This window comes from Calonectris borealis, chromosome 1 (assembly GCF_964195595.1).
Source record: "Calonectris borealis chromosome 1, bCalBor7.hap1.2, whole genome shotgun sequence".
NCBI lineage: Eukaryota > Metazoa > Chordata > Aves > Procellariiformes > Procellariidae > Calonectris > Calonectris borealis.
Window position 1 is genome coordinate 18,049,287 of NC_134312.1, and position 26,704 is coordinate 18,075,990.

A 26,704-nucleotide genomic window follows, 5' to 3' on the forward strand; every position below is an offset into this window, starting at 1 on the left:
GATTAACAGCTAAATCTTTCATTTGGCAAAATGTGCCTGTATGTTTGTATAATCATTGAAATAGAGTTCTGTGTGACTGTATCTGAAACTTGTAATGCTTCTTTATCACTAGAATTAATTTCATCTGATGTATAGACTTTGTATATTTTAATGCGAGCAAACAAGTGTTGTTTCTTCTTGACATGTAGCTCATCATCTGCCCTGGCTCTGACCATAATGAAGTCTCCCATCATAAAGTAATGTGATAGCAACATAAATATAATGTAATAACAGCATGATTTAACAGCATGAATCAGCAGTGGACTGTTGTGGCTTTCCAAATCTGTACTGCAACTTCGCTATCTCAACAGAATGTTAGAAAGTAAATGAGGTACCATTAGGGTTGGAGTGGTTCCAGTCATCATAAGTAGACTGACTTCATGCTTCGCTGAGGCTGCAAGGATGCTGTCTCGTCCTATTTCAGTCTTGCTGAGCGTGTTATCATTTCCCTTGTGGCAGCATGATCACTTACCAATAAGTGATACAGTGTAGGTCATGAATGTGAAACTGTAATGAAAGAATTTGACATTTTATTACTTTATTTATGTTTTCTTTACTTTTCAGAAAGAAATCCATTCCAGTTAAAATTATTTTGGTTATTTTTAGCTATTTGGATAGCCTTAAATATTTATTTTTGCTTCCGTGAAGATTTTGAATACTCAATTACTTTTTGTTAATGTATCTATCACTTATAGCTTATCAGAACTCTTCTTAGTGATGGGTTTGTTCTCTTCATGGGTAGGCATCATTGTACACTTGAGAGTGCTATCCAAAGGCTTTTCCTAGTTTTCAGGAAGACTCTAAATAGGGAAGCTCCAAGATATCAGAGGACAATACTGTAAAGAGACTGCGGTTTTCTAGTGACCACAGTGTGTCCAGTTAACAATAATAATAAGAGGTATTAATATTGTCTGAAAAAATAGCTTTATCTTTATTTTCCTTTATGGATTTTAGTGGAAAGCTTGTAACATGTAAATTCTCCTTGTCTTTGACATTTTTTATTTATCTATCTCAGAAGACTGTGTGAGAAGAAAATAATATTGTTATGTTCATGAAGATAATAAAGATATAGTTTTAATTATAAGTATTAAATATCTTTATCAGCTTTACTCAGCCAGGATTTTTCTAATAATTATTATTTATCCATTTACATATCCAATTTTCTTACTATCGGTTAAGAAGAACATATGAAACTTTTTTACCCCAGTGTCATTCCTGACAGCTTCATTTCTATCTTTATTCCTGAAAAGTGAATCTACATTAGATAACAGACAAGACAGTGAAACTGGATTTTATTCTTTGGTGATATTATGTATTTGGTTGATAGATGTAAATGTGCAAGATAATGATTTCATACTGTGGTCTTTTTTTTTTTTTTTTTAACTTTTAAATAGTATTTAACAGTATCAACAAAAACATAATATAATGTCCTGCCAGGAGGACTAAAAAAATATTTTTTAGTTAATCGTGTTCAAGAGGAGGTTTTTCTAGTGAGCTTCTGTGGGAGTCAGTAATTCGCATGATGCTATTCAGCATTTCCACTAATAAAATAGCGGATAATAAAAATCTGTAGATGACCCAGATTTACCATTCTGACAAAGCGAGAAGAACAGAGCAGTTACATAAACCAATCTTGAATCACTTGTTCAGTTAACCTCTTCAGGCAAGCTGTATTTTGATATAGTCAAATGAAAGCTTTTTGCAAATACAGGATAAGTAGAATAGGGCACGTCTCTGGAGTGAGAGACTGTATCCTGGTATTTGTGGCTTCTGAAGAGATCCTAGGGGGCATTGCTGAGGGCTATCTCAATATGAGCTCCCAGAATGATGCTGTGGCACATGGGAGTAATTGGATCCTTAAATTAATGAATATAAGAGCTTGTTTTGCCTTTTGGGGGATTTTTTTTTTTTTGTAATATTGCATCCAGTTCTGATGTCTGAAGTCAAAGACATAGAGAGGGCTCAGATAGGATGACTGAAGTGCTCGAAATATTTAATTTGTCAAAAAGAAAACCAATAGGTGAATTGATTAATATATAAGAAATTTGATAGGAAAAAAAATCCTAAGACAATAACAAAATAAATAAGGAATTTCTGCAGCTCTTAAGGATTTTAAATCGATGTTTTTCCTGAAAGAAAAAAAAAAAGGTTTAGGTTTAGTTCCTATTATCTACACAAGAGGTCAGACCAAGATAAGTAATGATCTTTCCTGGCTTTAACATCTATGACTCTAGGAATCAGCCCCAAATTTCTGTTGTGTATCTGACAGATAATACTCCCACTGACATACATGGTTGCTGTCGTGTATAGATACAGAAAACATCTGAAGTTCTCACAGTTGTAGAAACAATTAGACAATGAATTGGTCTTAGAGTACAATTTTGAAATGGCAGTTGTCGTTTCTAAAACATATATGATATTTTTGCCTTCACACAATTACCTCTTAAACATTTTGATATGTAGTAATTTTTAGTTGTCCTTACCAACCAAGAAGCACACAGTGTTAGAACCACATTGCCATTGTAAAATATAAGTCTAAAATTGTGGATCTCTGTAAAGCCTAGTTGCAGAGAAAAAGCACTATTTTGTTATAAAGGCTTCAATTGTTGAGTAATTACTGCTTTTTTTCGTTATTATTTTTTAATTCTTGTCATCATGTCCAGTAACATAACTGAACTCTAGAAACAAGTTCATTTCGTTCTGCCAGTAAGTTTTGTCCTTCCTTATCTTGGAAGCCTTTATGAATTAACAGGAAATATATGTATGTTTTCTGTTCAGAACTTTACAGCTGTAAGGATGCTGAGACCAAACTCCATATATGTTTAGCAATGTGTTTTGCAGGCTGGGAGGAATACCTTGCAAAATCTGGGTTCCTTCTCATCTGCAGGTGTTGTCAAGAGTTCTGTTTGGTCTGACTCCTGCTTCAGGAAGGGAAGTATGTGATGCAGGTTATTTGGAGAGGTTTCCTATAAGCTTTGCTTTATCGCTTGTATTTTACAGAGATGCTGTTACTATCCAAGTATTAAATCAGATCTTCCAGACAATGAAAATCTGATTTTATTGTCCTGTAAGTTTCCAGAAAAAGCACTTTCTGATTACTATAAGGTATTTTTTTCTCATCAACCAATGTTTTTATTTATTTTCAGTAAATACCACAAAGGCATCTCTGCCGTTTTCTCCATTTCAATACAAAAAGGATTTTCTTGAACAAAGAAAAAACTCTTGTTCTTCCTGAGCAATTTAAGTGACCTGCTAAACTAAATGCACTGGCAGGGCTTCCATTTAGTTAGTAATTCACAGCTGTCACTGGAGACATCTCTCTACAAAGAAAACTGTTTTCTTTCCATGTTTATTTCTTCAGCAGAAACTGCTGCATAACAATGTCAATTATTGGCCTTATCAGTGTGTAACCCTGGAGAAGAACTAAAATCACAGGGGCCTGTACACTTGACTACCAAACTCAATCAAGACTACTGATAAGAGAACAAAGAGAAACTAAAAGCTTTTGGAGTATGAGTTGAATAATAGGATGAAGTGACATATGCCTTTCTTCGAAACAAGCAGATGGAGGAGGATTAATTTTCTTTCAATCTTCTCTTCTCTCCTATGGTTTGCTAAAAGCTGGTGCATGTAGATTTTGCTATCTTAAAACAAAATTGTCTCATTGCAACTGCAAGACAGTAAAAATAACAAGAATTAAAATGCCCATTGTTTTGTCATCTACTTGTAAACAAATTGGATTTTAAATTCTTCCAGAGATGATGTTATAGCAGATTTACTATTGCCATCGTAGCCTCCTAGTTAGCTCTTTCAGCTGTCCTAGAGAGCAAGATCTTTACACGTGACAACTCGTTTGCTCTCAGTAGTGTTTTTTGCACTAGACATCCCTTTGCAAATGTAGTAAGAGCTCCCATTTATCCCACCCTAATTCGTTTTCTGCACGGTAGCATTTGCTTGCTGTTAGCAGAGTGAGTAGCAATGGTTGCATCCTGTCCTTAGGAACTGATTCACCAAAGCTTTGTGCTAATTTTTTTTCATCACAATTCTTAAACGTGTGCTTAGTTTCAGGTGCTGATCTGCATAGAACAACAGGTTAAACAGGGACATCTGAAATCCTTAATAGCTGTTCTCTACCATGTCCTTTCTTAAAGATTGCCACCCCGGAGAAAAGATGACAGAGCATAGCACAGAGCTGCCTTTGAATTGCCAGCTGATAAGCAAGCCTATTATAGCGAACCGAAATTACCACCCGTAATATACCTCTGAAAGTTATAGTTCATGTAGTTGCTGTATGTATTCTCTTCTGTGAGAAAAGGCCACATCTTCCAAGCTGTGCTATAGTTTCCTCTCTTGGAGTTTATTGTAATAAATACGGGAATTGCTCCTCTCATCTGCCTGCTAAGGAACAGATGAGAAATGTAGTCACTCTGGGCAAACCAGCACATCAAACGCTTGTATTATACAACATAATGCACCACTGAAGTATTTTTCCATTAAAAATGTTATTACAGTTTTGGCCAAACCCTTAAACACCTTTTGGTCATGTTCATTTATTTAAACAAAATGGCATTTTATTCACAAGGTATGGTTTTATAAAAGAAATAATTTTGTCAAAAGCTCAGTTCTCTAAAGAAAATCAATTTGGGTATAATGTTTTCCTTAAAACCCATTTGGTTTATGTGTGGTTTTGAGTCTTTAGATAATCACTTCAGACAGATTTTTCGAGGCTTTTCTCTGAATCTGTGAAGGCCACAAGGCCACAAACATTTTCTTAATGTAATTTGAATTTTTACAAAACCACATGGACATGAGAACCCTACACCTGGGAAAAATACTGCAAACTATTACTAATATTTAGTTTATGTAATACTAGCATCTGTCACATGCTAAAATGATTGTTATGAAATCAGTATTTCTCTCTCCATATTGTTTTTCCATGTTTTTACTAAGATTTGTCATTACATAGTGGAAAATTAAGGATTTTTACTTGCTTGATCTTTAATGATTGGTCTGGAGTGGCTTTGCAATTGTCAGATTGCTCCATTGCCAAGCTGCTCTGTTGGGTATTGATACCATGACAGGGGGACGCTGCTTTCAAAATGCAGATTTTTGTGAAGTTTTAGAGTGTAAACTTGATTATTTCCTTACATGAATGGACTAGAATTACAAAGAAGAGGTACTCATGGCCTGAGCGCTTTTAGGACTTTAATCTTGGAAATCTTAAAAATCAGCAGTAAGAAAAGATTAACCCAGCCCATCGTCACCCGCTGTACTGGAAAAACGTTCAGTTCTTCTCTCATGTTTGTGTCTGGAGGCTCTTCCTTTGTAGAAAAGCAAAGAATAAGTCCTGCATTCAGCTGTTGGTTTGCAAACTTGTATTCTTCATGAAAGTTGAGGCGTTCATCATCTTATATAGAAATTTGATCTCAAATTCTGGTTGGCTAAAGCCGAAGTAGTAGATTTCTATTTTTATGACTGTAGTGATATGTAAGAAAAGCATGTAAATATTATATAAGTAAAATGTGTTAGTATTTTAATTGTCTTAGAATCCTAGGGCCTTAGGATATTTGTAGGTACCTTAGGGCTTTAAAGTACTCCATTTAGAATTAGTATTTTTCCACGATCCCAGTAATAAAATCTTTGTCTATATGCTTTTGAAAAATTTCATATCTCTGGGATTTGCATGAGTATTATGTGTTTGGTTTTTATGTAATCTGCTCAAAATTATGTATAATACCAACAACAGTAGACTGAGAAATTAAGAACTTGCCCTAGCAGAGAATATTAAAAGAATGTGGCTTATTTAACCTTGTAAAACAAAGATTGAGAGAGAGTATGATTATCTTCAGGAATGCGTTTGAATTGCTTTGTAATGGGGGTAAAGATTTAAGTCATAACGTAATTTTGGTGAAAGATCAAAAGGATATAAATTGTTCCACTTTGATTTATAAACTATTAGATAAAGTGAAGCACCTTCTGTGTAAAATATTAGGAGGTAAAGAGCAGTATGTATTTTCTGACAAAGCCTGATAAATTTATGTTATTGTGTAATATAGTAAGATTAATCTTGGTTTGGGTTTCTTGTTGTCCCCAAACAGAGGTTGAAAGATGTCTTGAGCTCAGCTGTTAATCATAGAATCATAGAATAGTTTGAATTGAAAGGGACCTTTAAAGGTCATCTTATCCAAACCCCCTGCTGTGGGCAGGAACATCTTCAACTAGATCATGTTTCTTGCATGGTATTTATACTGTTTTAGAATATTTTTATTCTTTAGCTTATAATGTACAATTGAATTATATTGTATTAATTTGAATTAATCCTTCAGTCTGATTGTCTGTAGAAGCACTTTTGGAACTTCTCTCCAACTGATGCATCGTTTCTTCTAAGAGGTACAAAGGAAATGCATTTTCATATATTTTTCTCTAAGGCATCAAGGAATGGACAGAGATTTTGGGGGAGATGATGTTGTTTTTGTACGTTAGGAGAACCTGTGGAGCTTGGATGATCACTGTCTTGTGCTCTTGTGCCTGCATGCTTCCCTCAGCAAGGAAGCATAAACTATTTCTTTATGTCAACAGTGGTGTTCCCCTCAGAGTCGAAGGGATTTTTGGATTAGTTGTTACTGATTCTGTGAGGCTTCTGCAGTTAATTTGGAAATTTTCAGTTATCAGATTGCCTGCCAATGTAGAGTCATAGGACTTTAGGCAGGTTCTTTATCTGTCCTTTCCTTTAACTGTGATATCTTCATGAAGGTGGTTCGGTTCTTCTCTTCCACCACCAAGTCATTGATTCTCTGTATTAACGTTCTTAAGTCTGCCAGATGTGCACGGATGCTTCATGGATTTTGACATGGCAAGTGTGGAACTATTATTTATTATTCAGAACAAAACATCTATATATGGCTTCATGTGGTGTGGGTGATTGAACATCATAATGGAAATGGCCTCTTTCAGTCCTATATCCCTAGGATACTGAAAATATTCCCTTTGAATTATGTTTAGGAATTTTTTTTAGTTCTAAAAATATACTAGTTTAAGTAGCCACCTCATTATGACATATTTATTGGATGTAAAAACTGTATATCTCAGACGGTACTACTTAAGTTATATATACAGGCAGTTTTGCATCAGCAATCCTTAATATATGTTTTTTCTTAAAATGAGATGAGATTTTACTCAGAACAATTTACAGTGTGAAATACCTTTTTGTCAAAACATACTAATTGCTTTAAGTCTGAAATATATAAAATTTTGATACACTCTTGTGCCTATGGTTCATTATATTCAATTGGTATTTTATGATTTGCTTTATTCTTTTTTGCTGAGCTTTTAGCTATTCATATTACAGTGTTAAAATTTAAAAGTCATTGTAGAGAGGGGAATATGTGTGAATTTGGAGCTGTGCAAACTGTTCTGCTTAAAATGCATTGCCAAATTATGGTCGGGAAAACCAAACCAAGAAGAGTGGGTAGCATATGGACTTTATCGAGAGGCAGAATTGTAAATTTTCTGTTGGAATCTGCTGTACAAATATTTTGATCTTGCTTGACTACAGAAAAAAAACCGATAGAATATAGTAACTTACTCATTGGCAACTCATTTCAGAAATGAAATTCTGCCATAATTGCTGCAGTCTTGATTGGTACAGCAGGTCCTATGTTTGGATGGGGTTGGTTTGGACTTTTTTTTTAATAGAATGACTTCTGATCTTCATGGCTTTTTATACTCTGGATATTTGCACCTCTTTTCCTTTATTTGCTGCTTTTTGCATGGAGTTAGTGACAAGTGTTATACTTGGGCTTTTTTTATTTTATTTATTTGCTATGATTTATATTTTGGTGCATAAGAAGTACACATATCTCCAAATACCAGCAATATAGCAATATTTCATAAAACAATATGGCAAAAAAATATAATCAGAGTGGTTCAGGACCATTCTGTTCTGTGCTGTAGCAACTGGAGTATTGAGAAATATTTCCTGGGATATTCAATTTTCATATGGGATTTTTAAAATGGAAGTTCTGTTTTCTCTAGTTTAAAAGTAAGGAAGAACCCAAGACTGTTTTTGTTTGACTGGCTGATTTACGTAGGAATTTATCTCAGTGATCGAGTAAGATGACTTCCTTTTCTTTCTTGAGTATTGAATATTCTGTATCAGTACCTTAACTCCTTCTATTTGACGTGCATGTAATTTTGAAGTGTTTTGAGACAGTTCAGAATAAAAAGGTATTATAAAAATAAGATGTTTGTTTATGGAGTTGAGCATCTTTTGGGTTCTGTGGCAATGCTTGCTTTGGTTTTAAGTCTATGTCCTTAACCTTGTCTTATAAACTTGTAGATAATAACATCAAGATAGTCATTTTTGTTAAGAAAAAGATCTAACACGTGAATTTGTTTCCTGTTTTAATATTTAGGGATGGGGATTACTTGTGGTTTTGTTTTTTGTGTTCATTTGAGAGCAAGGACATAAGGCTACCTACAATATCAGCTAAGACGTAGTTCTTTAATGAACTTTTTTACCATATTAATTTATATATTTTCATACCCGGGTGAATGAAGATGTAAATCTTCTCTTCAGCTAGGTGAGCACAGCTTCTCTGACATAGTTCTTTAGAACCACATATTTTATGATTAGCAATTAAGGTTGCTCATGACTTGCGTAAGCGATCCATACTGGATGAAACAGGACTTTGCTGTTTTAGTGGTTTTAATATCCTGATTCCAGGAATCTTTTTCAGTAGTCATGAAAAGAAAAACATGAAAGGGAAATAAGACCATCAACTTTTCATAAGCTTTCACTTTCAGAATATTAAGGTGTGTTTCTATGAAGTTCTTATTAAGAATATGAAATTAATTATAAGAATAGCGTATTTCTGTATGTTTTCAGAAGATTAACGGGAGATTGTTCAGTTGAGGTGAAGAATAAAAAAATGTATATTTGAATCAAAGAATATATATATTATATATTTGAATCAAACAATTAAGAAAAATATACTTGTTGAGAATCACCATGCACTTGAGTTGCTGAATGTAAGCAAAATCAAATTTAGCATTGAATTTATGAAGTTGAATGTTCACTATTTCAGCAAATATTGGGGTTTTTTTGTTTGTTTGTTTTTTTCCTCTAAACTGCCATGGGACAGGATGTTAACTTTCACATTTAAGGTGGAAGTTCTTGAGTGACAGTGATTATGACTTGCTAAGAACATGTACCTTCTAAATCCTTCAGACTGCGTCCAGTGCAGGCTTAAATGCTCCTACCACTCAGCATAGATAAACCAGTGCTTCCCCATCTTCTCCTTGTCAAAGTTGAGGTTCACCCATAATCTTTGAAATTATGAGAACAAGGAGGGAATTATTGCATCCAGTATCCAAACCGGATCGGTTTGTGCTATCTCAGCCATCGCTGCGTATGCTGCATGTGCACTGTGGCTTGCAGCTCTCCATGCTCAGGAAGCAATGCAGGTGGTCAGCTGTACCACTGAAGGATCCAGGTCCACTTATGCCTCTGTATCTGCAGCAAATATTTCTTAAGCTGCAGTAGATGACCTATTCCTACTATCCCTTTAACATTATATTTTGATGACCTATTCCTACTATCCCTTTAACATTGTATTTTGAAATCTTAGTTTTCTCAATTCCAGCTGTGCCCAATAGGAAAGAAATGTTTTCTCTGACTCTGAGACATAGGTAATTAATAAGATGCACAGCACTCCAGAAATACAGCTCATTATTTGCAACTCCATGTAGCAGGTTAGGACAGCTGGAGAAATAAGAAGTGGCAGCAGCATAGGGAATATTGCTGAGTGCATTGAAAGAGGAAAAAGAGTACTCAAGAAAGAAAAGAGAACTTGTCTCAGAGCTAGAGCCCTACTTATTTGGTGCATTATGTGTCAACAGCGAGGAGCAGAGAGAAGGGAAAAGTAGCTTTAAGGCATCTGAACAAGGTCAGCTGGGCTCTGCAGTGTGCACCGGACCTGTGCTTTCACGTCACCAGCCAGTGCGTTTGTTATTACTTTGATAGCTGGCTGAAGGGGAAGGATTTGGACTGAGCTTGGCTGAGTCCCAAAGCAGCGGGTATCCTTCATCCTAAGTACGTGGGAAGAGGATTAGAGGTTAGCATTGCACAGAGCATTACCAACCTGGCCACTGCAGCTATTACAAGGTCTCAGCCAGGCAGTAGCTCTGGCACATCTGTCTGTCTGCTTCGCTGGGCAACGCAGGGGAGGGACTGTGTCCACGGACAGGATGCCTGCTTGGTACTAGCCATCCCTGCCACCCTTTCCTTCACGCTTGACAATCCCAAATACGAGCAAGTGAAAAAGAATGTTGTAAAGGAAATAGGAATTAAATCATTCCTATATTAAGTATTTCTTTTGCCTATATTATGGTTACATCTGGTTGGAAAAAAATTTTTTAATCGTTGTCCGGTTCTGGCTCTCTCTCGCACCACATTATACAATTTCCCATAAAATCGTAAAAACATTGAGAATTCTTTGAATATATGCATATGGTTTATTTCTGTTTTATATTATCTGAAAAGATAAATGGGTATTTTTTTCTGGCAATAATTGGTTTCCTCCTTAGCTTGTGTCAATAATTCCTCTAAATAAATTTTAGTAGTACTGCACCTCATTAGTTCTTTAAAAGTAAGTGCTATGTTCTAAAATTTCAAGCACAACTTTTGAAAGAACAAATAACTCTCATAAAGAAGCCATTTAATCAAATTGCCAGCATAAATTTTGCAGTGTTTTATATGTGTGCATAATGTGTAACAGATACAGCTCTTGTTCAAAATATAGCTGTTAGCAATTCCTTATTAAATAATGAAAGATTATAAAGTTAATATACCTTTCATTTAGTTATATGCAGTCCTAAAGTATAATATTGAAAAGTTCATGATCATAAAATATAGTAAGATTGCAGGTTCTGTCTATCAGTACAAAATAGAGCTGTGATAGACCAGAAGTACTCAGACCATAATTACATTGCAGTTAGCAGCAGGAAGGATTAACAACTCTCATAGAAAAATACTGTATTTTAGGACTGCCTTTATTTGCTAAATTAATAGACCGGTTCTCAGTTTTGACATTAAAAACTAACTCTATTAATTTCCTCAGTGTGTTCAAGTTTGATTTTAACTTTAGTTATTGCCATTTTTATATTAGCTAGAAATAAAATCACTATTACTGGGTTTTATGTTCTGTTAAGTTTCTTCTGTTAAAAAAAACCTGCAGTTGAACTTTGTCAATAATTCACAGACAAAAAAGTCTGAACGGAGTTTTCAAAGTAAATAAATTGCTTTGATTATCACAGAAGACACCTTTGTGCTCTACTCATTAGAATAACATTTTTATGTTTTATTAACTACCAACTTGTTATTTGTTCTATAATTGGTTTTGATGTTCCTTCCTTCAAGATCCACATATGGAGTCAGAGTGGGGGTGACAATAAATAGCATAATAGCTATAGATAGCCATTACCAAATAACCAGTATTATTGCCAAATCTTATGCTAAAACCTGTGTGGATTAAAGGGATTAGAGTGGACTTCATACTATAAGGGGATTTGCTAATGAACCAGATTTCAAAACATGATAAAATTTGCTTTCTTCTGCTTCTGGGTTTTGGGTTTTTTTTTAAGATTGTTTTAATGGGCTGAGATTTCATTGGGTTACAATCTCAGTGAAGAAAAAGAGACTGATGACTGTAATAATTATTAAAAATGTGTTTTGTGAAGTTTTATTAGTATTCAGTTTTGATTTAGTTTACAAGGAACAGACCTTGACCATTTTTATTTTAGAGGAAACTGAGGAATAAGGGCTTTGGAAATTATCTTCTTTTTGAGATATCTGTCTGGTAGTCTTGTATTTTCTTTTAGATATATGTATTGGATCTTGCATGATAAGATTTTTTTTTCCCTTCAAGAATAATTTTATATCTGACAACAGCCATCGCTTAACAGGCAGTATTACTCCCAGATCTTATTACCATGGTGTTTAAAACATAGAGCTCATACTTTTACTTTTCATATTTCTAAAGGTACTTCTATACCACAGCACTTGCAGCAAGTTTACCACCGTCTTGTCTTGATTACATGGTGAATAGGATAGTTCTTGAATACATGTTAATTTATCAAAGGAAAATGACATTTTGAAAGTATATGTACTTTAAAAGTACATTCTATACAGCTGTTCCTAAGTGTTTGTACATACTTTATATATTGTAGCATAGTTGAGCATGATATATAAAGTGTTTTAGCATATTTTAGCATATCTTACAAAAACACGTATGTAGAGCATCATGTAAATCCAAATGCAGTTAAAGTAGTGGAAATACAATGAGTGAAATTGTAAAAAAGAGGTTTTTGTTTGGTAACAAAAATGTTGAATTTCAAATGTGCTGAAGACTCATTTCAGAACTGTGGTTTAAATACGTCAACATAAACCAGAAATCTCTTACAAAGGATATTAAGTACTTTACTTTAGGCTTAGATCTTTTGCCATACTAAGAAAGGGGCACGATGATCTTAGAGGTCTTTTCCAACCTTAATGAAATCAGTTATATAGATTTTTAATTTATTCGTAGCATGACCCAGCAACACTGCTACCCCAGCCCCCTATATCCTTTCATTCCAAATAAAAAAATACATCCCTCTACTTGTTAGGAAACATACCTTTATTGATTCCTGAAATGGACCAAATGAGTAAATACGTTTAGCAGTTTTTTGTTGTGCTTTTGGATTTCTTTTCTAATTAAGCCCATATCCATTAAAAAAAAAAAATACTGGAAAATTTCAGTGTGGAAGGGAGGTCCATGATGCAATCCGCTGCTGAAAGGCAGGCTAGCATCAGAGCTAGAGCAGCTGTTCAGGGGCTTGTCCGGGCGAGTTGTGAGAATCCCAGTGGACAGATTCTGCGGTCTCCCTGGCAAGCTGCTCAAGCACCCTCATTGCGAAGGGCTTTTTTCTTATGACAGCTTAGCTTCAACTTGTTACTATTGTGCCTTGGCTCCTCATTCTTCTTTGTAACCCTCACTGTACGTAGTGGAAAACTGCTCTAAGATCCTATCTTCTCCCAGCTAAAAAGACCCACAGTTTTCTCGCACTCTCCTGGTAAAACATCTGCCGCAGCCCCCTAACCGTGTTAGTGGTCCTGTGCTCAAATCTCTTCACTTTTTCTTGTACTTGGTGGGAGGGAGGAGCAAATCTAAGTAGTACCTTGATCCTCCTTTGCTATGGGCAGTACCTCTTTCCCTCCACTCTTGCTCCTGCGCCCAGAGCCTTGTGATTTCTCAGAGCAGACTTGGTCAGTCAAGACTGAGGCAGGAAAGGTATCGCTGTCATTTCATTCCCTACAATGTTAAGGTTTTTACCACTTTGAAAATACTCTTATTTTTCTTATATTTTAAACAGAGGTGAAAGTAAACAGGGATTAATTTGAGGGGGAGGGGAGAGTTGCTGTGGTTGGCGGGTTTTTTTGTGGTTTGTTTTTGGTTTTGTTTTTTAATTTAACAAAGCTATTCTATAGATGAAGGATTAACTGTTGGTTGTAGATACCTCAAGTACCTGTGCCTCTTTCCCAGTCAGGAGGAAACCTGCCACTGCCTGAATGGCAAAGAGGAAGGGAGGTTGGAAATGCCTTTCCACAGCATGGCATGAAAGGGCAAATGCCACGTATAGACCCAACTGAAGTTGTGCTGGCAGGCTAGGCCATGTGGCTAGGCCCTCGTTCAAGAGATGAATACGGCTATTCAGCGCAATGAGTCCAATGAAACTGGAGCGCTCTATTTGCCACATGCAAAAGGTGTAATTTTGAATATAGTTGTTGTAGATGCAGACAAAATATAAACAAACAATGGACTAGGATTTTGGAAACCCCAGCTCTGCTGATGATCTACTGTCTGCCCTGATTCCTCACCCAGGTGGCATTACAATATCATTTAAATTAAACAGAAAATAAAATTCTTCAGGAATATTTTACAAATACTGCTTTTCAGAGTCAATTTTCTGAAATGTACCGAGCAGTTTATCAACAATGATTTTTTAATGGTAAATATTAATTCAAGGTTATGATTCATCGTATTTCAAAGGGTATCTCATATTTTAATTCTGAATGTGGATAGGAAAATTAATTTCAGCAGTTAGCGTGGATGCCTTATTTATGCGTGGATTCTAGTGGTTCCTGCTTTATCTGTTGGAGAAAAAAATAAGAATAATTATTAAAAATAAATGAATATTCTTGAGTCACTATTCTTGTGGTCATCTTTGCTCTTTTGTAAGTATAAATGCTAAATTGAGCAGTTTTAGATAAACTTCTCAGGTGGTCTTGTAAATATTAATTATTAAAATGTTTGTACATTTCTTCAAATCCAATGACTGGGGTTTTTTTGTTTCTTTTGTTTTTTGGGTTGTTTTTTTTTGGGGGGGAGGGAGAGGGTGTTGTCGTTTGTTTTCAAAGAATGTTCCATATTCAGACAGTAATAAATGCGGCGTGATTTTCTTTAGCAGTTAAAAAACCTAACATTTTCTTTTTAGTAGGGTTTTTGCCAAGTTCTACTTTATTTTTAACAAGATGTAAGATTTATTTCTATCTGAGCCAATTTTGAAGCTCTTTAATAGATCATAGGAAGATAAGCCGTATCTTTAGAAAATCACTCAAGTAGTGTGTCTTTGGCCAGTTACTTCACTTGGATTTATAACACATATTCACTAGTCAGTATCAGTCTTAGACTTTGACGAGCAGTTAAGGAATAAGTCTTTTCCCTTTGTAACAGTGGCAAAATGCCCACTCAAATAGAAATGGACTTGGACGGTCAATGGATTACTCTGCCATTTATTTATATGTTCAATTCTGATGAAAATTATTAAGAAGTTAGCAATTAATCATAGAAGTATTAAACTAATTCCTCACCAATAGTCCCATTTCAGATTTGAGCTGCACGTTAAATTTCATATAGTGTGGATATTGAACACGTAGTCTTTGCATGTTCAACGAAGAATGTAAGGTTGAATGGTTTGAGTTTACCAGCCTTTTGCCTGGAGCACCTGATTTCTCCTGCTTGTTGTGCAGTGTCTCCTGGGGGAAAAATCATGTGTTTTGTCTCGTTCTCCATGGGTCATTTCCAAACAAACCCCTAAAACTGTAAATTTATTTTAGAAATGTGGTTTGTTCTGTAAGATAATGAACCTCCAGTGCTCTGGAAAGGTAGATGTAACAAAATTAATATGAGTGAGTGTTATTTTACTTCCTTTTTCAATCATTGAGCAGTCAGATGTTTGTAAAAGTGACTGCTATGTAGAAGGTTTTAAGAAAATAAACTATATTTTTGTAATAATTTTCTGATATGTATATCCAGTATGATCACCTTACTGTCAAAACTGAATACATAAGCAGAATTAATTTATCTACAAGAATTATCTGTGTTTCACAAATGTGTAGCAACATTTTCTAGTTTGAAAAACATGTACGATTGCTATAGAAACAATCAGTGTAGTGGGCCAAATGTGTGACCAATGTAGACTCCTGCTTTCTAATCTCATGCTGAAACAGTTTAGCTTTCATTCAGTAGCTGTTGAATAGCTTAATAGTACCTTCTGTACAGGCAGGTGTTGGTTGCAACAGGTGATTTTCTACAAAGTACAAGTGCTGAGGTCTACTAGAAGGCTTATGGTTCTCCAGTGGCTGGAGGATTGGTTTAGGCCAGATTTATTTGAACAGTAACCCAAAGGAAAATCAAAACACTGCTCAAGCAATATGAATCATTTGTACCAGTTTGCACCAGAAGTCTGACCCTGCAAAGTCTTGGCACTGCAAACAGTAAAAGAGCTAATTTCACAAAACTCGCTGAATTAACTGTGGCGTCTTAGAGCTGGTTGAAAGTTACTTTTGTAAAAGGAAAAAAGAACTTTCATGGAGGTAGGCATTTATCATCCCTCCACACAACCTTCCTACTCTGCACTGCTAATTTATTAATTACAGTTATCAGCATAACTGTCAAATAGGTAGATAGAAATTTTAAAAAAATGTGATTTTGGTAGTTGTATAACACTTTATTAAAAATGTGCTTTCTCAAGTGTAATAGAGACATTCTCATGCTAACTCTGTTGTATTACTACTTATTATTCGTAATTAAATATATACTGCTCAACCTCTATCCTTTCTTGTTTCATATTACAAGAATCAGTATGGCAAGACCATGAAATAGATGAAGCCAAAATAATTCTCTCTCACACACACAAAAAATCATTTAATGTTCATTTCTACTCCTTGCTGTTTCCTGAAATCACAGAATCCTTGCTAAGGGCTTCTACAGCCATCTTCCCTGAAAGCAGGTGCAGAGAAGGGAGAAGGGGGGACAAGGAAAATAAGACCCTTATGAAGAAGAATTTGACTGTGTACTTATAAATGATATTGCAGGATTCTGATTTATAGCAGGATGATGATTGTGGTTTTAATTGCATTCCTGCTTACTTATTCCTGCTCTTTAGAATAAATTTTAACAAACGTATTCATGCAAAAATATACATATGCACATGCTCACAAATATATGCACACATACAAATGTGCACAAATTGTCTGCATTTTTTCTGCAAAAATACAGCACCTGGAAGATACGAAAGGCTTAACAACTGCACTTATTCCTAAGGTTGTCTTATAACATCCATCATAAAATTCCACACTCATTTTGTTGTGATGTAACTCATCCAAAAACTGCCCTTTTGCTGCTTTGCTACAGCTTAAATTTTAAGGAATGTTTTTGTCAAAGCAATTAAAAGCATGAGACAGGGGATCTCCAGGTGATCTTTTGTTTGGAAAGTTTGAAACATGAATTTAATAGTTGGCCTAGGGAGGCCTTTGCATCAAGTTGGAGGATTTGTGGGCTTTTGGGTCACCATTTATTTAAAAAAACAAACTGACTTGCCAGGTTTGGTCAAATTGTGAGCCTTATAAAGTTGTCATTTGCATGAACTCAGGAGAGAATTTGTAGTAGTGATCTTCCAAAGAGTCCTCCTCTTACAGCTGGCAAGTTTCAGCATACAGATGAGGATTTGAAGCTTTGTGGTGCTGAGGGTCATGGTGGATTTTGGTGCCGTCATCAGAGCTGGGCACTGTCCCAGTGAGCTTCTTATAACCTCTATTCCTGGGCTTAGGCTGCTTGGAAATGAATTTTGCCTAAACCTGTATTTTTTTCGTGTATAAATAGAAAAGTAGCTTATCTTTACATCAGTGTCAGAGACTTCTCCGTAGAATATCAGGGAAGAGGAAGACATCTGAAAGTGACTGGAAAGTTTTTCTCAAAAGTCCCAGACTTAGTGGTCAGCCATAATTTTGAGAATGTATCCAATTGTATAACTCCATGCCCTGGAGCACAACTTTGGATAGGCAACAACACAGATAGATATAATGCCCTTTTGACCATTCAGTGATGGGTTAGGAAGTAAACATTTTTCAAGTAACGCTTTTGAAAGATCCTTCAAAGTGCAGTCAGTGGAATTTGATCCTGTGCATCGCAGTTCAGCATAGAACTACAATCCTGGGGTTTTGGCCAACAGAAGATTGGGCATATTTGCTGATACCATGTTGCTACAATAAAACATATGCCCTACAAAAGCAGGAATCCACATTTTAGGACCTTTTCAAATTAAATTCAAATTATAATTTGAAATTACTTTTATTGATTAATTTTATCTATATTGCTATGTAATTAACATTGAAAGAAATTGCACTGTTGTTTGCTGTATTATATACAAGGCATACCTAGAAAGCAGCAGCACCAGGAGAAGTCAGATATTCTTCATGTTTGCATGTGCAAAGACTAGGGAGGAGAATTTTAACACTTCTGCAATGTAGTCAGCAACTTTGCTTTATCTGTAGCTGTCTGCCTCTTACCCACCTGATAAAGAGGTTATAAAAACATTTAAGGTATTAAAAATTAAATGAATATTTTACAGCGCCTGTCTTGGTTTTGGCTGGGATAGAGTTAAATTTGCTCCTAGTGCTGTATTTTGGATTTAGTATGAGAAGAATGTTGATAACACACTGATGGTTTTAGTTATTGCTAAGTAGTCTATAGTCAAGGACTTTTCAGCTTCTCATGCTCTGCCAGGTGCACAAGAAGCTGTGAGGGAGCATAGCCAGGACAGCTGACCCAACTATTCCATACCATATGACATCATGCTCAGTATATAAATAAGAGGCGTGGTCCAGGAAGTAGCGATCACTGCTTGGATATCGGTCGGTGGGTGGTGAGCAATTGCATTGTGAATCACTCATTTTGTATATTCCACCATTATTATTATTATTATTATTATTATTATTATTATTATTATTATTATTAATATTATTATTATTATATTTTTATTATTATTATTTTCCCTTCCTTTTCTGTTCTATTAAACTGTCTTTATCTCATCCACAAATTTTACTTTTTTTTTTTTTCCGATTTTCTCTGCCATCCCACTGGGGGGTGGGAGGGGAGTGAGCAAGCGGCTGTGTGGTGTTTGGCTGCCTGTCGGGTTAAACCACAACAGCACGTTAAAGAGGAAGTGTAGGTATTCCTTTTGTTCATACCTAGCATAGGGATATTGAAATGATCTGGGCAACAGATGTTACAAACTGAAAGTAGGTTGAAGTTCTTAAATGTGGAAGATAAGATACATGTGGAATTTTTAAAGAACTATATGCGAACTGATATGTGAAAACTTCTAGAGCTTGATTGGAATTGGCAAGTGTGTAAGATGTATCCAGGTGCTAAAATAATGTAGGAAATATGGCAAATCTAAAAGAAGACTGGGTCCTGTGTTAAACCATTTTGGACTTACAGAACTCAGAATTAAATTTCTAGAAGTTTCTAGTGACTCCAAAACCTATGAGCACTGTATCTCGATTACTAGCTATACAGTGGATATGCTAACACTAGTTACCTCGTAGAACTCGAATGAAATGATTCTAATATATTGCATGTGAGTTCTCATTTGTCTGAGTACAGCAAGGAGTCTCCATCCATCATTGGGGGCACCAGTAGTGGTATAATCATACAAGGGCAAGTGCAGGTACATAGAATTTACCCACCCTTCATTTGGGCAGTAATGCATTCTTTCACTCATAGTATATACAGAGCAAGTGAGTTATTTTATGTTTCTGAACACTCGAATATAACCATAGTTCAGGTACAATTAATAGCTGGTTAGTGAACTGCAAGATTGAATAGCAAGAATTTCTATAAAAGTTACAGGAAAATCACTAAACCTAATGGGATCTCAGGTTTGTTTAGGATACTGAGGTGCTACATGAGTGATTGCTTATGAATAATCATTGTATGAGTAATACATTGCTATTACACTGGTATTTGAAAAAAAAATTTTTTTTTTCTCTCCATCTAGGAATTGCTGATATTTTTACAAAATTTGCCCACAATACACTGGGGAAATGAAGAAATTAGTGTACTCCTAGCAGAGGCCTACAGACTGAAGTTTGCATTTGCGGATGCCCCCAATCATTACAAGAAATGAATATAAAGAGCCAGAAATCATTAAGACCAACGTGTTCTGCAGTATTATGGCATTGGTTGTTCTGGTTGTGCTTTCAGCTCATTGCTCTTTCATTTGAATTAAGATTACCATTAAAATTCTGTTAGAATTTGCAGAATGAGAACAGAATACCAAAGAAATGGAAAAAGCCAGATATTGAGCATTGAATGAACTTAAAAGTGAACTTTTTTCCTCAGCATGAAAAATGAGTTCAGAAGTCTATGACATAATTTTCTTCTTTTTTTCCCTTCTCTAATTAGGAGCATTGCAGTCTGTTTGATTTATGTCAAGCAATTCTTGTATGTACCTAAGACTTTAAACTACTTATGGAATGATTTTCTCGTTACTTCAGTGTCACCTGCCATGACTTTATCAGCCAGTTTTGGTCAGCAAAAGTTATTTACTTTCAGTGGAAAAAAAGAACTTTTCATAGTTGTATGAGACTGCAAGGCCTGTGTTTTGAGGTCTGGTTATAACTCAGAAGACACTGATATTCGCACACCATCTGTTGTTCTTCCATGGAATTAGGTTAGAATACTTCAATAATATAAGAATATAAAAGGTTGCAATGGAAATTGGTGGCATTTTCTAAACATTACTCAGCCTTGCAGGGTGCTATAGAAGCTTTTTAGCCATACAAAGGAGTTACTTAAAGCCGAAGACTCATCTATAACATTAAAATAAATTCCCCTCTATGTATTTTGGAGTGTTTTAAAAATATTGAATTAAATAGAAGACATGGTCTTGTCAAATAATTGAAGCCTTTCTTTCAAGGCCTTTCAATTTTTGAGCATGAAAGTTCACTTTTAAGAAACATATTAAGAAGCTTGGTTTAGAAAGCAAGATATATTTTTTATCTCAGTTGTTGCCTTATTCTCCATTTCTAGCATGTTAGAAAAGGAAAATTAATATATCTTTCCAAAGCTTATTTGTTAAATAATTTCTGATTATTCAGAGGAAGCGAGAAGATAGTTCCCAATAATAATAACAGTAACTATATACTCAGATCACTCTTGCATCATTAGCAGAACAAAAATCCTCTATGACTTTATGGAATGAAATTAGTGTTTCTTCATCTAATCATGGGATACTGAATAATTTCTTAAAACTTACCTAATTTAAGTGCACTATTTATTTTCAAGAAATCTTTTCAGATATGAATTCTGATGTCGCTCTGTTGGATGTAAATAACTCATATTAATTTGTGCCTACCCTACACATACAGGTTATTAAGGGTGAGAGTTGCAATAAGCAATATACTGGAAGCTCAGAATTGTTATTCCTCAGTTCAGTTCTCAAGTTGCACAACATTGCACAAAAAGTGTAGTGCACTTTTAAGTTTGGGAAATAAAAGATCTTCAAGAGGTTTTCTCTTATGACTTGTTATTGGAAGATTATTTTCAAGTTCTTAAAAATATGTAGATACATATTTTGACGAAAGCTTTCTAGATGTATAGTTACATTACTTGTTTTAGGGGCCTTAGTCCTTGATACTGACTTTATAATAATTTGGTGTTTCAGGGTAAATAGAATGAAATACATTTTTACCAACATGTGATTATGAGATCCGTATTTTAAAATTATGAGAAATCTTTGGTAGAAAAGAAAAAACTGAATTAATTCAGAAGCAAGAGTGTTTGGTGACTAGGATGCATTTCTGTTCCACTGGTGTCAGCTGGGGATTTCAGTTGCGATGGATACAAGTTCAGGCCTCCTCAATTGCTGTGTTTGTGCCTAGAGTGTGTAGTGGGTCTGTGTTTCTTAAATGTCCGTATACTGTTTTCAGTAACTTCAGTTCATGGTCTAATGTATCGAAATTTATCTTTATGTTTACAAAGAATGTCATATTGTGCCTAACAGAATATCTACCAATAACAGAATAAAAGAAACCTGAAATTTATGACCATTTGCTTTAAACTTAGTATCTACAATCATTTGTTAATAGAAATGCATATTATTGTAATGAGAGAAGACACACAGCATTAAATGTACAATGTTGTAAAGGTTTTCTATAATTAACTTTTTTCTATTAAGATGTTATTTAGGTAGTTACATGTAACATGGAAAGTTGACCCAAAGTTGTCTGCTGTGTCAGATGCTCCTGCATAACATTTATGGGACTGGATATATAAAATTTCCTTCATCAGGTCCACATAAGTTGTCTGCCATGTCTTCCAAATTGAACAGGTACCTCTTACTTCCCTTGGAAGAAAGTATTACCATTAGAGGTCACATTTACTATTGTGTCTGTGTCAGAAGTTGAATATCGTACTTGAGCACATTGCTTTTTAATGATAGTGGGAAGTTTCCTAATATAATAACAGTGCTTATTTATGTAGATAGAGACTTTTCTGGAAAATATGATCAGATATATAAATAACATTTATATATCTATACAGATAGGAATAGTTTTCAGTAAACAGAAGGCCAACATTTATATAAAATTTCAAATTTTCAGTACTTTAAGATTTACATAAAATATTTCATTTTATGAAAAAAAACCCCACCTTACATTTAACATTTCTACATCTTAGGTAAAATGTCATTCAAAAAAAAAAATTACATAGAAAAGGAAATAACGTTATCATTATTATATACCATATACTTATTTTTTTTCAAAATTCAAGATTCTGAATATTATAAAATTCCTTTGTAATATTTATTTTCTTATGAAGGAGGCATCTTGACACATCACTAGTGAAACCAGGCAGTAATTTCCTAGAACTCGTGTGAAATATTGGAATTGTAGTGTCTCAAATACGTGTTAAAGAATTTCTGTAATAAAAATTTAAACAAGAATGTACAATATGAAAAAGATTTATGAACACAGTATTTGAAAAATGTAAATAATAAAGTAGTTAGCTATGTAAATACAGTACATGGAGTAGGATAGAAATGTAAGTTGAAATCTTATGTAACTCTGTAATATGTTATAAGAAATTAGTTTCATTATTTTTTGGCTCAGTTCCTTATGGAAAGGCCCATTGAATTTGTTTTTAACTTCAGAACTACAGAATAGAAGTATCTGAAGTTTCATTGTATGCTTCTGACAAATATTAACACTGAGGCACTGGTTAAAACTGTAAAACTGATGAAAGATGAGGAAATAAATGCATATTTATGAAGTGCTATATAGAGTGGAAAGCTTTTTTAGTTGTTTTCATCAAGCACATTGCATGCTACATCAAAGCATGGTTTTGGTGTGTTTATGTTTTATGGTATCAAAACCCTGTATCACAAGAGCAAATGTGGTAGCAAAACCTCTGTTCTCAGTTACATTTCTGCAACTCTCTACCCTTGTATCTTATAGATTTTGCAAGTTAATAAGACAGACAACTTCCAGAGATATGTCTGCATATACCATTATATATACAAGGTACTGAGCATTTTCTGCAAAAAGCAGATGAAGATAAATTTGGCACCACAGCAGAATTAAACCAGGGGCAGGTGGAGCAAATTAGGGCAAAGCAAACAAAGGAGGTACAGAATTCTGTATGTCTCTGGATGTGAGGAAGGAGACCAAGCTTCAGCTCCATGGGGGGAAACAGTAAAGGGTAGTGAAAGGGTCAATAAGATCTGGAAATTTAAGGATAATTTAAATAGATTAACAAGCAAGGAGAGATGTCCTGTACCCATGGGAAGATCAAGTCCCTTATGTCAACGAAGCTTGTAGGAGACTTCCAATAATCCAGATGAGTCCGGTGAGAAAATATACTAGCCTGGTTGTATGGAAGGCAAAGTTAATGACTCCGCTGTTTAAAACTACACACAGCATTCAGGGAAAAAGAGACATAGGGATGCAATGGGCAATCTTTCCGTTACGTGCTTGAATGACGATGAATTGTAATCATGCTGGTTTCTCACCTTGAATGAAATTTTTGTTTCTTCATCTGCTATAATCTTCTGAAGATCCTGCAGAAAATCAGCAAGGGGAGATTTTTCAAATTACTGTTTCAAAAGCAGAAGAGATCAAGAAGGTGGAGTAAAGTCCCAAAGTCTCACAAGGAATGTTCTGGGAGACATAGCTGAAAGCTATTTGTTTGTTGATTTTCTTGTACAAAAGCAGTCCTGGATATCTTTATGTCCTGGGCAGATATCGCGCAGATATAAATGTGAAGTGCAACAGAAAGGACTTTCCAGAAATCAGATCTGCACTTCAGGTCACTTCCTCCTTGAAAACAGAGTGGGGAGGAAGGTAAGTACTTTGTAGTGCTTTAAATTCTTTGGAGATGGGAAAAGAGGGCGAGGTGGAAAAGCTTCCAGCCCAGCAATCACTCAGGCAGGATGCTGTGCCATGAGAAAGGACTCCAGCTCAAGTGCTTCTAATCACTGTATGATGGAGAGTGAAGTTTCTGAGCAATTTAATTCCAGATTGTTTGCATTTTTATAAGTTAAAGCAAAAATCTTGCATCCCATCTAATTCCTTAAGCTTAGTATAGCTGAGGCAGCACTGGAGTAAATAATTAAATTGCTATGGCACCGTATCAAGGAACCTTTTAACACTTCAAAGTCTTCTGTACATACCCCACGTTTGAGTCAAGACGTGCCAGAAATGAGAGGCTGAGAGAGATGTGATACTACAGAAAGCCTCTCAAACAGCTGCTCTGAAACTCAGGCTTTTTTTGGCCAAAAGAATTTCCTACAAGCTTCCAAATGAGAATTAAGTGCACAGTCAGTAAAGCATAGTTGTTTGAACTGGACTTCCACATTTATGCTTGTGATCAAGTTTCCTCAACATAGAAAATTAAAGTCTGAATTTGAGATCCCCAGAAACTTGCGCTCCAGGCACAAGCGTAGAAGTCTGAACTACAGTACAGGTATTCATTTTGTTCCTAATACAGAATTATCTAGAAACGTCAGTCAGAAAGGGCCAGAATTTCTAGCAGAAGTCTACTGCAATGTCCGTTGGTCTGCCTTTGTTATCAGATTAATCAAGACTTAGTGTACATATTTGCTTTGATTTTCCTGTTATGTGTCCTTCACAACTGAGACTTCATTTCTGTGAGATCTGGATTTTGGGGCCCGATCCACTTTATTCCAGAAATTTCTTATCCAACCATCACTTACTTGTGCCTACTCAGAGATCCTCCTCATGGGAAGAAGACCATTCTGAATTTCAGAGCAACAGAAGAAAAAAAAAACAAAAACAAACAGGGAGAATAGAAGAGTTTTAGTCCCATTAACTTCTGATTTCCAGAAAGGATGAGGAAATGCACCTCTTGGGGTATTTGGACAACTTCATCCTCAAACTCAGGATGCAGACTCTGACACAGAGCTTTTTGAAATTCAGGTTATTTATTTTCATGTATTTCCCTCTTCCTCCAGAAAGAACTGAGATTTCCAGTGAACAGTTCCTGCTACCAGCCCATTTGGTCAATTCTGTTCACTCTTTTAGCAGCAGCAGAAATACAAAATACGTAGCTGTCATGACAGCTCGCAGGAGGTAACAAGATTCCCAGGCTTATCAATAGTTAGATGGCTATCTCACTCATAAAATGTCATTTTAACAACTAAGGCAACTCAACAAAGTTGGCAATTTTTCATCGCTTTTAGTCTAAAAATAATTCAGTAACTCCAGCTCAAAGCAGTGCTTGTAGAAGCACTTTTAGACTGTAGTTAACAGTAGGCTATATATCTGGAGAAAAAAATTTAGTCCTATACCTACCTGATCAAGTAAAAATTTATCCTAAGACATCAACGAGTATTTGCTGCAACCTTATAGAATATATTATCTCATGCAAATAAATAATTCAGCTTTTGCATGCAGGAATGAATAAAGTTGGCATATCAGTAAAAGAAAAGGTTTTGTTGTTATATTTTTTCCCAGGTATTTTACCATTATTACATCAGTGGAAAATTTTATGTAAGTTTGAAAAAGAAGTATATTTCTCTCCGTCGCTGTCATCAAAATACTGGGCGGCAGATGTCTTCCACGTTCAGGTGAAGCAGCCATTACGTTCTCAGTACAGAGGCTACTCAAGAAACTCTCTGTGAATGTTTCGATGGTAAGGGCCAGCCTGTTGATGAATGTGCAGTCATCCTCTGTGATGTAAAAGTTGTGATAATTTAAATCATGCTGGTTAATACTATTTCTGCTATCCACAAAAGAATAATAAGAAGAGAATCCATCTTTCCCCATGCAAGGACACCTGTTTTTTTGTGGAATCTTGTATTCATTATGGAAATGCTCTGAAGATAATATCGAATATGCTGTCAGGTCGATTCAAGTTAAAAGCAATTGTAGCCAGCAAAGGATACTTAAATCCAACAAGCGTTCCCCAAGAAAAGTAGTAAGCACAAAATAATTGGCCTGACAGGAGGATGTCTGTGGACAGCATAAGGGTTAGTTTTGGTTAAGTATTCACTTTGTCATATTTATGCGAGTTATTATCTCCCCAATTTCACAGTCAGAAATGTCAGAAATGTAGACATCTACATCTGAGCTTGGCGCACGCTCCTTTTGTAGTCAATGGAGAGAAACAGGTCCTTCCAGGTGCCATCGCCCCTGCCTCTGAGTAGACCTCTGAACTGTGCCAAGTGAGTGGCACCCGAAAATTTTCTCTGTCTCTCCAATGACACTGAAGGAGTCTGGAGGACAAGCCCATAGCTAGATGCCAGCATTGTCGTTTTTGTATTTTGAAGTGGCTGCTACCAATTTTAATTTGAAACAGCATTTCTGTACCTACATTAGAAAGAACGATAAATTCTCTCAGATGCATATTTAAAATGCACACTTGAAGTTCAAATTTTTTGTTCACGTGGCCCAAATAAGCTATAATCTGAAGGACACATATTGACTTGTTTGTTGCAGCTACTGTAGTGTAACATCAACCTTACTTAGCTGTGCTTTAGCTCCAGCTAGATAGCAGTTCAGCCCATTAGTTTGCTGTTTATATTTGCTATCTTTCCTGCTGTGAATAAACTATAGCCCTGTAGCACAGCCAGAGATAAAATTTAGTATCCTTGCATGCAAATTGAAATCAGTGGAAAAAGAAATGTTGACAAATTACTTCATTTTAAAACGGGATCTTTGCACTGGGATCTTCTTCCTACCACTTGTTATGTAAATAAATATTATAGGCTGCTAAGTAAAATGTATGGGACACAATTTCCCATTCTGTCTAACCAAAAGTAA

General features: G+C 35.4%; 1 protein-coding gene across 4 annotated transcripts in view; it reads left to right on the forward strand.

Moving 5' to 3' along the window:
- Positions 1–22,700, forward strand: part of TBC1D22A (TBC1 domain family member 22A) — a 184,999-nt gene extending 162,299 nt beyond the window's left edge. For 2 of the 4 annotated variants that reach the window (XM_075146097.1, XM_075146104.1), the window contains one exon: positions 19,423–22,700. In XM_075146097.1, the coding sequence (XP_075002198.1) occupies positions 19,423–19,551 (129 nt within the window). In that variant the 3' untranslated portion in view covers positions 19,552–22,700. Of the gene's footprint in view, positions 1–188; positions 261–2,865; positions 2,975–4,107; positions 4,152–19,422 lie in introns of those variants that run through there. The other 2 variants (XM_075146086.1, XM_075146114.1) reach the window with 2 other exon arrangements.
- The last annotated feature ends 4,004 nt before the right edge of the window (positions 22,701–26,704 follow it).